At 36.7% G+C, this 12,505-nt stretch overlaps 1 protein-coding gene across 2 annotated transcripts in view; it reads left to right on the top strand.

Annotated features, from left to right (window-relative positions):
- The window catches only part of PIP4P2 (phosphatidylinositol-4,5-bisphosphate 4-phosphatase 2), a 48,112-nt gene that overhangs the window by 9,358 nt on the left and 26,249 nt on the right, over positions 1 to 12,505 (top strand). For both annotated transcript variants that reach the window (XM_058444444.1, XM_032760021.2), the window contains exons 2-3: positions 10,088 to 10,236; positions 11,227 to 11,333. In XM_058444444.1, the coding sequence (XP_058300427.1) occupies positions 10,088 to 10,236; positions 11,227 to 11,333 (256 nt within the window). The remainder of the gene's footprint in view (positions 1 to 10,087; positions 10,237 to 11,226; positions 11,334 to 12,505) is intronic.

Here is a 12,505-nt window from a genome sequence, read left to right as displayed (position 1 = left end):
ATGTGATTTCTACAGGGGGAGAATTTGGAAGAAGGCATGTTACAATATGACATTTTATTGTTTGACAGATTAAGTGCTAAGACTGACCATCCAGAGGAGAAACAATATAGAGAAATGATAGTGAGTAGACTTAAAGTGAGATTTTCAGACACCTTTTAGACCATTGGACATATCCCAATAAACATTGATTTCTATTAGCTGTATGGATTTTACAAACTAATATAAAGTTATTTTAAAGTTTTGTAACAAAAGCATTTTCCAAGTTTATAGAATTTGGTTGTCATGTTCTAGTTCTCTATATAAAATACCTTGCCAGGCTCAGCAAAAGTCATGTTTGGATTTGCTACCATCCCTTAATGAGGACATAGGTCATTATTAAAACTATCAGACATGCCTGGATACAGGATGACCTAAGTGGAAGCCATGTGGTCTTTTATGACCCAGCTTCAAAAGGCAAATATAATGTCATTTCTGCCATCGTCTATTTGTCAAAGCAGTTACAAATCACCCAGATTCAAGGTACAAAGACTTCACCTCTCAATGGGAGGAGTGCCAAAGAAGTTGTGGCTATTTTGTAAAACCACCATAATAGGCCATGTCATATCCATAGAATGGAACAACATGATGCTGGAAAAGAAATGATTAAACTCTATATACAGTTATGGAAAGATACACTGTAAAATGAAAAAACAATGAGATGAAGAATAGTTTATAAGTCATACTCTCTTTTGTAAGAATGATGGAATAAATGAGAATATGTATATGTGTATATTACCTGTGCTACACTCAAGGAATACTAAAAGGATACATAATAATAACGTAAGTGGAAATCTCTGAAGTAAGACTTGACAAGTGGGCATAAGGGTTGGAGTAACAATTCTGAGTATATGCCTTTTTACATGATTTTGATTTTTGAGCCATGCCAATATATTACTAATAAAAATTTAATATGTAATAAATACATTAAACTTTGGCTACATTATATTATTGGTATTTGTGAAGTTTGTCTTGGATTAGTACCTCAAACATGTTAACAAAGCCATTTTTTTAGACTGTGTCCGCACATCTCTGTATAGGTCCTTGCAGTTGCATGTGTTATTTCATCCTGCTTGATTACTCCAGCCTCTAAAGATATTAATAGGAAGAATCCTGTTTTGAGATGGGAGATCTATTACTATCTATACACTTTTCCCTAAGACCATGCTCATTGCCTCATACACTTGTTAGCCATTTATAGTCTTTTCCAAATGAGATCTACTTTTTTTTTTGAGATGGAGTCTTGCTCTGTCGCCCAGTCTGTAGTGCAATGGCGTGAATGAGATCTACTTTTTACTTCCTATAGGTAGATGAGTAGGAAAGGGATTCTTAAAATTATAACATTCAAATTCTACACATTTGCTGAGGCTCCTTTCTTTCAAGCAGTCTTTTCTAATTTCTGTTGCTGGAATATATATGTTCCCAAAACAATACCTCACATTTGTACTATATATCTTTTTGTTTTTGTTTTTGTTTTTTTGAGACGGAGTCTTGCTCTGTCACCCAGGCTGGCGTTCAGTGGCACGATCTCGGCTCACTGCAAGCTCTGCCTCCCGGGTTCACGCCATTCTCCTACCTCAGCTTCCCAAGTAGCTGGGACTACAAGGCACCCGCCACCACGCCCGGCTAATTTTTTGTATTTTTAGTAGAGATGGGATTTCACCGTGTTAGCCAGGATGGTCTCGATCTCCTGACCTTGTGATCTGCCTGCCTCGGTCTCCCAAAGCATTTGCACTACATATCTTAATACTTATCTATGCATATGATCCCATAGGGAGAGACAAGGAGGGAGATAGGATTCCTGTCTCATCAGGGAGCTCTACTATAGTCCCTTGCCTATGAACTTTTACATTTAGGCACTTAACAAATATCGATTGTATGAATGAATGATAGCCTGAGAAAATAAGGAAGGATGTCATGATGGTGATGACGAAGTCACTTAGGGACTGAAAGTTTTACAGGATGCTGGAGGAATGTGGGAACAAAAGACAGAAGTGATCCAGCAGAGCATGTGGTCAGATCTTTGTCCTCATTAGAAACATCCATATGACAAAGGGAAGAACTCCATGGCTGTAACCCCTGCTTGCTACAGTGGGGGTGCCATTTTAATGGTTTAATTCCTAGATTTCTTTAGTAATTTTTTTTTTTTTTTCTTTTTTTGTGACAGAGTCTTGCTCTGTAGCCCAGGCTGGAGTGCAATAGCACGATCTTGGCTCACTGCAACTTCCGCCTCCTGGGTTCAAGTGATTCTCCTGCCTCAGCCTCCCGAGTAGCTAGGATTACAGGTGTGCACCACCACTCCTGGCTAATTTTTGTATTTTTAGTAGAGACGGGGTTTCATCATGTTGGCCAAGCTTGTCTCTTAACTGCTGACCTCTTGATCTGTCTACCTCAGTCTCCCAAAGTGCTGGGATTATAGGCATGAGCCACTGCGCCCAGCCGTAATTTCTGTACTTTAAAATAAAATTCCATTAATCCATGGGCCACAGATAAACAGTAGAATTTAAGGGATTTATTCACTAGATATCTCTCAACACCTACCTAAAAAAATAAATATTGATTCTAAAGACTCTTGACTTTCTCTGGCATTAGAGCTCATACAGCAGCCTTATCGCATCTCTTCAGTTACGAAGCAGCAGTCAAATTTAGATAATAAGCAAGTGGAGTGAAGATGTGATGGGTATCACCATCCTTGCATCTTAACAGGTCTTTCCTAGTGGCATCAATCTCTGAAATTTCCCCAGGGATGTGGTGTTGCTTTTGGTATCAGTTCCAGGGACTGCCACTTGGCCATTCCTATATTAACTTATGGGCCAGGGAACAAAGTTAGCAATTTTACTGGTTGCCAAGAATAGTTGTTCCAATTGTATATTCATAACTAATAAAATAACTTCAGAGTGGATCCCCATATCTACTGGGACCACTGTGAGTTGAATCTGGGCTAAGACATCATCTATCACTTGATAGCCGCTTTGAGTCCCTCTGGAATTAGCACTGTTTAACCACCAGTTTCTAGTAATTGCTGAACCATCTTGGTATTTTCCTTTCCCCAGTACACAGTCTTGTAAATAGCCTTGTAAATAGCCTCAGGTCTCTTTGCAGAAAGTTTGAAGGAAGATTTACAGTACATGCTGAGCCTACTTTTGGTGGAAACTGGTTGAAAGATTATGACTCTCTCTTGTGGCTACCAAAATTGGGTTGCTGGTTAAAATACCTAGAGTTTTTTCTAAGATATACAACCAAGCAACATCTTTGCAGGTAACCCATCCATTTCAATCCTAGGCTAATTTCAGTTAGCCACTGCCAAAAGTGCTGTGGCTCAAAATATTGTAATATCCACTACTTCTTCTTGCAATAAATGCACCCACCTGTATTCAGTGTTTAATTGCTGCCATTTGGCCTGTTACTCCAGGATTTCATCATCCCCATTGAAATGAGGCAGCACATCTCAATGGGGTCATCTCATACTGTAATGTCTGGTCTGCATTGGAGAGAAACCACAGCAGGATGCATGTGCTCCTCTAAATAATGTATTTATTGATGCCTTAGTGAAGGGAGTATGCTCTGGCCCTTCTCAGGGGATGTAGTGAGGTTTGAATATGCAGGTTTCATATGATAAATCCACTTCAACATTCCTAACTCTGTATGCCTTTGATTGCGTTTCCTGCATTATGCTAGGGATATTCTAGCATCTCAACCTCACTAAATGTAAAACCAAGTCTCATCAACCAATTAAGTAAATGCTTAAAGCTACTTCTAGCTTTAAAACAAACATTGAATCCAGAAAATCTCGCTCAATTCATTACTGTGTTTTATTCTCTTTGGTTTAACACCCTTAGGATCCAACTTCACAAGTACTCTCCAGGTTTCTGGAAATACATATTATCAAAATGTTGCAATTATTTTATGTAGAAGCTGCCTCTTACTGAATTAGAAGACTTTGTATTTGCCCTTCTGAAACATGTTGAGATTTGACCTTAGTTATGGATCTTGAGACAAGGGGCTTGAGGGTGGATTTTAAGAAGAATGGCCATCCCTTTGTAAGGCAACTGCCTCAGGCAGAGGCATCACAGAGTTTTCCAGTAAGGGAAGGCTTAGGCACAAGAGGGAAAGATATTTTCCACTTGCAGTGGAGGTTCAGAGTGACTCAGGAGTTTAAGATTTGCAGCTCTGTTTGGGTACAATCAGATGTTCTCATTCCAAGTTTTAGAGTTCCACTTCTTTGCAATCAATGCCCCAACTTTCAATGAGAAACTTGATAAGGCTGTTGATTTACCTAGTAAGGCTGTGGAATTACTTGATGTTATAATTTTGCAATTTGCACAATTAATATTTCTGTTTGATTTCCAGCAATAAATTCTTTGTTTATTAGAAATAAGTGATACTTTTAAGGTTAAGATAGACATTCTCTGGTTCTCTAACCATGACTTTAGCTGAGAATGTAAAGACCGGAGCTTCTCATTTTCTGTCTGTAGAGGCCCAGTGCATTCATAAGGATCCATCCACATCATAGTCCATATAATAATTATTACTACCATAATGCTCAAGTGAAGGAGCCAAAAACATCACAATCAACTACTGGGGATAATCTGATTCATCAGGATGGCACCATGGGTCATAGATTACTACCATCCCATTTCCCATTGGTAAGGAGTTTGGCATAGCATTTAAGCTCAAGTTGACCAAACCATTTCTCCAATTCCATCTTTGAGGAATTGTTTCCTGAGATCACTTCTGATATGAATTTCTATATCAGTCAGTATTGGTCAGAAGATAGAAACCACACAATAGAGTTTAATATAAAGAATCATTAACCAAGTATAAAGTTACTAACTAGGTAACTGTAAGGTAAACATATTACTCTAAGGTATCAAGGAGGTAGCAAGAAGCAACTGCCACCACTAGGGCTGAGGGAACAAAGGGAAGAGATTGGACTTATTAAAACTTAGTAACTTAGAGGAGGGGTCCTGCAGAACTGAAATATGACTTCTGAAGAAGCACTGGCCAGCTTCTGCTGGTGTCTCTGAACTCTGGAGAAACTCTCTGAACTCCTTCCTTGGGAAGGAGCACTGGCTATTTGGCGTGGGGGTCTACAAAAGGAAGCTGGTTCTGGCAAATGTTGAAAACTATAAACTGACTTCAGTGTTCCCAGAGGAAAGAACTACCATTACCAGGGTGAAGTAATACTCCTAGGGTGATGTTCAGAGAAAGAGCAAGCAGATTGGGAGTAAACAGGTAACAAATAGAAGGAATAAGTCCCTTATTCCTCCTCCAGCCTTGCAGCCTCCCAATATCACCTCCTATTAAGAACATAACCTGGAGCCAGCTGACAAAACCAAAATGTGGTTTGCAGAGTTCCAGCTCCAGCATCACAAAAGAGAGTAAAGGTGGATTTGGAACTGAGGGTCAGTAACCTGATAACTAGCACATTTCCTTTTCAACCTGTCTTCAGCCAGATGAATTGTTCCGAGAATGTCATTGTTCTGGGAGAACTTGAGTCTCCTAAAATAGTTTTCTTTGGTTTCAAAGATGGGGAGGAGCAGGAAGTGGTCTTCCTTTGCTCTGTATTGAACTGAACTGGAGAAGTTTGACACTAAAAGCAGCTAACCCATAGTGGCCAAGCTAAGTCTGTCCCTAACCTACATTTTGCACAAAGATACTAGGGAAAATAAATCCTTGCAATGAAAATTAGAGGAGAAAAAAGCCAGGCTTTCCTCAAAGGCTACCCTTTTATACTTTTCTTGCTCCTCTTATAATCGTAAAATATCTCTCATTTTAAGCTGACGTCATTTTCAATTTTGATATAACATCTTTGTCAAGAGCCTGAAGGGCTGCATATAGAGGATGCTAATGTAGTAAGTGAATTAAACTGCCAAATATTGTCATTGAGGAGACGTATAAAGGAGTAATTGAGATAATAAAGGTCAGAGCAATCCAACAAAACAATTTCAATCTTTAAAATACTGGAGGATGTATCTGAGAAAAAATGAAATATGGATTAATACACCAGGATGAATTAGCAAGATGGAGGGGCTATTTGGCATAAAATAGATAAATTAGGTAAATGTTTGTGTTGGGAAATGTAATCTGATCACTTGTGGGTTTGCAGAATATAACGCTTCCTTTTGAGTGTTTTAGAAAGATCATTATGTGTGCCTTGTGATCCATAAACTATCATTCTCTCTCTTTTATAAATCCGTTTTTCTCTGAAGTTTTTACTGTGAAATGATTTATCTTTTTAAAATATATTCTAATTCCTCCCCACCCCGATTCTTCCTTCTCCTCTTCTTCTTAATTCTCTTTAACCAAGATTTTACTCTCCAGAAATCTACATTATCAGATGTTTGCTTGTTCCTAGAAAAATCCCCCCATTGGTACTTAAATATTTTCCCTATATTAAATCATTATTTATTAAAGGAGACAGCTGTTATTGTGGAGAGATCTCCAGAACAGGAGTCAGCTCTGGGCTTTGCTGAAGTTCTGTATAACCCTTAAAAAGTCAGAATTTCTGGGTTTGTTTTCTCCTTTGTAAAATAAAGAAATTAGACTTCATAATTCCAAAGATTGTTTGAATTTCTAACATTGTTCTATTCTGGAGCTTTGAGGGAGTTTTTTTTTTTTAGGATTAAGGACTACTGGCCTAACAAATACTGCTCACATGGAGGAAAAAAGCTTTTTAATTTAGGCAAACCCCATGGAGAAAAATGACCATTGTTTAGATAACAAGTAAGACTTTTCCAAACTGAGGAATTTTTGTGACTTTCAATATCTAATGATCCTAAGTTCTGAGATTACAGTGGACTTTTTAAATGTAGTGCGGAAATTTTAAATAGGTAGGATAGTGGTGATCTGTTGTTTTAAAGTGAAAATATAGGCATGGTGGTGCATACCTGTATTTCCAGCTACTGAGGAAGCTGAGGTGAGAAGATCACTTAAGCCCAGGAGTTCAAGGCTGTACTGAGCTGTGATTATGCCAAAGTGAAAAGAGACAAAATGAATAAATCTAAGTTAATTTAATTATTATAGGTTTAATCTATAATAATCTAATTATTAATCATTTAAATTAATAATCTTAATCCAATTATTGTAGGTTTACTAACTGTGGAATCTCCAGAATTACAAGTCCCATATAAGAGGAGATGGAGCTACAAGTAAATGCTTCCCTCATTGAGGTAAAATCTGAGTGATAGGGAAAGGCCAAAAGTACAAGAAATATCTGTCTAAATCAGTTTAAGGCTGAAGTAATGGATAGAACATTGAAATGAAAGGCCAGGAAGCACTGTTTATTGTGGCAGTTAGGCTGCAGCATCTGTCATTCTATTGATCTCTTGGATTGATTCCATTTATCTGGTGGGCCAGGCCAGTGTCCCCTGACTACTTCACCTCTCTCAGTGCATTATTTGGAGAGAGTAGTCTTCTATATAAAAGAAGGCCTTGTTTTCCATCAAGCTGCACTCCCCTGCTAGAACCTTAGCTCCTCTGCAAGGAGAGTAGGGTTAATATATTAGGTTGGTGCAGAAGTAATTGCGGTTTTTGCCATTTGAAAGTCGTAGCAAAAACCGCAGTTACTTTTGCACCAACCTAATACTTGGTGTTATTTTTCCAAGAGAAATAGATATGTCTAATAAGTTTTAGTGACTCGCTGATTTATTAATTCATTCAACCATTGAATAAACATTTAGTAAGCATTGTCATAGATCAGGCATTATGACAAGCGCTGGTGAAGTAGCTGTGGACAAACCAGATGTGCCCCTGGCCTCGTGGAGCTTATGGTCTCTCTTACATTAGATTTATAATCCTCACTCGTTGTTCTGTCCATGTTCCTCCACTTCCCAAGCCTCCAGAAGAGTAGATTTGAGCATATTTCTGTCACTGAAGGCGTTTTTTTTCTTTTTTTGGCAGATTAAAAATTATGTAGTACAAATCTTAGAAGAAAAATTCACAGGGTTTTACTGGCTCTAATGCCCTTTTAATGATTGTTAACATCACCCTCTGAAATTTTCTTAGGAGATTTCTTTGAGCAAAGCTGAGGAATGTATGGGTTTGTGTCCTTTTATGTAGTGTAGCGATATTTCACCTCCTCTCCCCATAATGCCCTTGTTTTCTTTATAAAACTGTCTTGCATTTAAGTTTCCTTTCTATCATACTGTGTAAGATAGAGACGTGGGATTACAAGAGAACTACGTAATGTTACTGTACAACTCAAGGAAAAGGCCAGAGAGGAAGCAACTTTTATTAATAATGCTACTGCAAATAATTATTAAAATAATATTCATTATCATATACCAGGCAGTGTGTCTTGAATTTCTAGTGAGGTACATATTCTTTCCCCAAGAATAATGTCTTTACTGAGATCTGACAAAGTAATCTGCAAATTGCAACACCTTAAGTATATTGTTGACTCATTGTTTCTTTAATGTGTTTTTTTCTTCTTGATTAATACATTACAGGTCACTCTGGATCACGCTCAAATTCTTTTCACGGATTTAAAATTATTTTTATAATTTAAGATATGTACAGCTTCTTTTGAATTTCAGTGTTTGGCAGTGTTCTGTTATAAGCCTCCCAGAAATGTGAGCATATCGTCATTTCAAATGGCTTCTTTCAGAGCCTTGGCTGCTGCAGAAATTTGTCTTATGAATCATTTGAACAAATACCACTTGTTGCTAATCCTTAGCAGTCTGAAAAAAATCCTATATCATAACCCAAGGATCAGGTGGAAATATGTGTATTTTAAACATACCAAAATGTTTTATGCTCTAATTCTTTTTAAAATATCACAAAGTCTAGAACCCAATACAGTGGATAGAAAACCTTTATTTCAAAAATAGCTCTTATTATGATTAGCTATTGTGATTATATTTTATAGTGTTACAGAAGCCTCTTGAGATACCAGTTCTCTTTTGTGCTTCAATCATGTGTTAGAGTGTGGCCCTTTCTAAATGTCCCAAGACAAAACTTTACCTTGGAAAAGTCTTCTATCCCTGTAGTTGAGATAGTTACAGAAAGGGGTTAGGCAGTCTCCTTCAGAAATCCCATTCCAGAGTAGTATATCAAGATTCCTTTTCTCAGACTTTTGTAACAAATATACACTTCTCGTAGATACTTGAATTTGAAAGTAGGCCTCCACCCTTCACTCACTGAGTCAACCTTAGGACTCTCAAAAAACACTGTGTGTGTGTCTTTGTATTATGGGAATTTTCAAACATACCCAAAAGTAGTTGAAAATATGACCTTCCATGTCATTATATTCATCAGTTATCAACATTTTGCTACTCTTGTTTCATCTGGTTCCCCATTCTTTTTGTGGTTGTCGTTGTTATGGTTTTTGAAGTTTTTAATCCCACATACTACATTTCTTTACTCATAAACACTTTGATGCATTTCTTACATTTTTAATGGTAGGTAAATTTTGAGACTAAAAATTGTTATATTTACTTTATTTTTGTTTTGTGTCTGAAATTAGCATGGTTCCCATTTTTGTTCCATGCTGAGAAGTTTAGTTTTCTTAGGTTCATTTTTGTTTCTTCTTGACTTCTTCCAAAACCTTGTTTTATTCTTGTCATAGCCAGCAGTCATTATAACTGGTTCCAATATAAAGACAGAGCATGACAGCTACATAATTTATATGTATGGATAAGCAATTTTAAAACTTTGCTTTCATCGACCATTTTTATTTCCTGGGAATCAGATCACTTGTGTAAGATTTTTATTGTAGGCATAAATTACCACTCTCCTGTTAGAGACTGTATGAATTTACTAATAGGAATGGAGTGACATTTTGAGTATAGATTAGTAAAAGGAAACTGGGTTATTGGGATAGACCTAGGCAAACATGAGTTAGATTTTATCAGAGTTAAGAATTATTTTACTTGATAAGTCTCATGGATGTTTGTGCTCTAAAAGTAAGATAAATTGGCTAGCTTTGAAAAACAAATAAAAGAATGTGGGAAAATCTTGATCGTTTCTTCTTTACTTATATTGCCTCTATATTCAAACCAGCCATAGTAATTTCTCTAAGACACTGATTCAGTGACTAATATCTTTTCAGCGGAGCTCCCACCTCCATATACAGCCATTGCCAGTCCAGACGCCAGTGGTATTCCAGTAATAAACTGCCGTGTGTGCCAATCACTAATCAATTTGGATGGCAAGCTTCACCAGCATGTGGTTAAGTGCACAGTTTGCAATGAAGCTACAGTAAGTGGAGATTTCCATTAGTAAAAATATAAATTGTTATTTGACATTTTATTCCTAAAGGAAGTACTTCGATAATGTTACTTAAAAGTATATGTGGGCTGGATACAAATATGGTAATCTTTTTTCCTGTCTTTTCTTCTGTCTCTCTTTCATCATAGGATACCTCCCTGTGTTTAAAGCTAATCCTATTAAGAGAATTTCATGGTGAATTTAAATATAATGCCTTTTGGCTTTTTACTTTCAAAAACTAGACTGAGCATGGCAGTTATGTATAAATACTTTCAATATCTATCCACATCACAACTACATTCATTCTAGTTTTCGCTAAAATGAAAATATTGTGTACTAAACTTGATTACAGATGTAAACTTTGCCCTATTTATGTGGATAATTATTTAAAGTTATTTTATGTCTGTAGGATGTCACTATTGTTTTTCTGGGCTTTTGTGATTATGCATTTATTACTAGCATCTGTGCCAAAGTGTTTACAAATAGTTTGACATTTTATTCAATTTAGTTGATAGTAATTTAGGAAGGTTTAAAATATTGAATAACACTTTTCCTTTTTTAAAAATTGAGCTTTGGGGAGCAACTAAATTTTCAGCAATATTTTTATAGTTTCAAGTAATAAACTGGTAAAGCATACACTGGTTTAGATGAAATATATTTCTTTCATAGTTAGGCTTTATATATTACATTTTGATCTCTCAAAATCTGCAATTAAATGTTAATTTTATCTTTGACTTTTTTTTTTCTCTTTAGAAAAGTCTAAAAAAAAGTCAGCCAGTGATTATTGTGTCTTGAAGGACCACAAAGCATGAATACTTGACTTTACATGTTTTATAGAAAAATCATAAAATAAAACCTTAAGTTACAAAAGCAATATATTTCATTAGTTTTAATGGAATCCTTTCCTTTTTAAACACAAACAAACTTTGACAATCTGTACTTTGGTTAATTGTTGTGTTTGCATTTTCTTCCCTTATCCAGCCAATCAAAAACCCCCCAACAGGGAAGAAATATGTTAGATGCCCTTGTAATTGTCTTCTCATTTGTAAGGACACATCTCGGCGAATAGGATGCCCAAGACCCAACTGGTAAGAGATAAAGATTAATTCATTGATTCATTCATTTGTTCATTCAACAAGTATTTACTAAAGGTTCTTCATGTGCCAGGCTTTGTTCCAGAAAGAGTCTTTGTTTTCAAAGTCATTCCAGAATCTAGATTTTTTTTTTGTTAAAGGAATGACAAGCTTGGTTTGAACTTAGTCATAGATAGTTGTAGGATATAATATTCTTAAATGAGCAATGAATGTTTTCTTTGTGTTATGTAAGTACTTAATGCACTATAATAAATCAATAACTCATTGAACTTATTTAAAAATAATGAGGTCAGGCCAGTGGTTCATGCCTGTATTCCTAGCAATTTGGGAGGCTGAGGTGGGAGGATCACGTGAAGCTGGTAGTTTGAGACCAAACTGAGCAACATAGTGAGACTCCGTGTCTACAAAAAATTAGTCAGGTGTGACAGCATGCACCTATATTCCCAGTTACTTGGGAGACTGAGGCAGGAGTATCATTTGGGCCTAGGGATTAAAGCCTGCAGTGAGCTATGATTGTGCCTCTGCACTCCAGCCTGGGCAACAGGGTGAGACCCCATCTGTTTCTCTCTCTCTCTTTTTTTTTTTTTTTTTTGAGACAGAGTCTCAACGGGAAGAGTCTCAAAGAGTTGGTTCACTGTGACTTCTACCTTCTGCACCATAAGCCTTCCCACTATAGCCTCGTCCTGAGTAGCTGGGACTACAAACACACACCACCACTCCCAGCTAATTTTTTGTATTTTTTTTTTTTTTTTGTAGAGACAGGGTTTCACCATGTTGCCCGGGCTGTTCTTGAACTCCTGGGTTCAAGTGATCCCAAAGTGCTGGGATTACAGGCATGAGCCACCATGCCTGGCCCATCTCTTAAAAAAAAAAAAAAGTAATCACTTAGTTTACTTTTGATATAATTAATCTTCACCTGCAAGTGTTTTAGTTATTTTTGTGTATCTCACTGTATGTTATACTAATCTCTGCTGAATGTATATGTGCAATAAATTCTGGAATTATTCGCTCATGCCCAGTACCATTATGGATGTCCCCAGATACAAGTATATAAAGGCCTTACTTGTGTTTTTTTTTCTGTGATCTCTCTGGCTTTTTGACCATTACATGAATCATGTACAGCCCTATCCAATGATAGACTAGAGAATAGAAATGAAAGCAGGATC

This window comes from Hylobates moloch, unplaced genomic scaffold, assembly GCF_009828535.3.
Source record: "Hylobates moloch isolate HMO894 unplaced genomic scaffold, HMol_V3 SCAFFOLD_9, whole genome shotgun sequence".
Taxonomy (NCBI): domain Eukaryota; kingdom Metazoa; phylum Chordata; class Mammalia; order Primates; family Hylobatidae; genus Hylobates; species Hylobates moloch.
The sequence above is the reverse complement of the archived record's forward strand: the minus strand, read 5'-3'. Positions and strand labels throughout refer to the sequence as shown.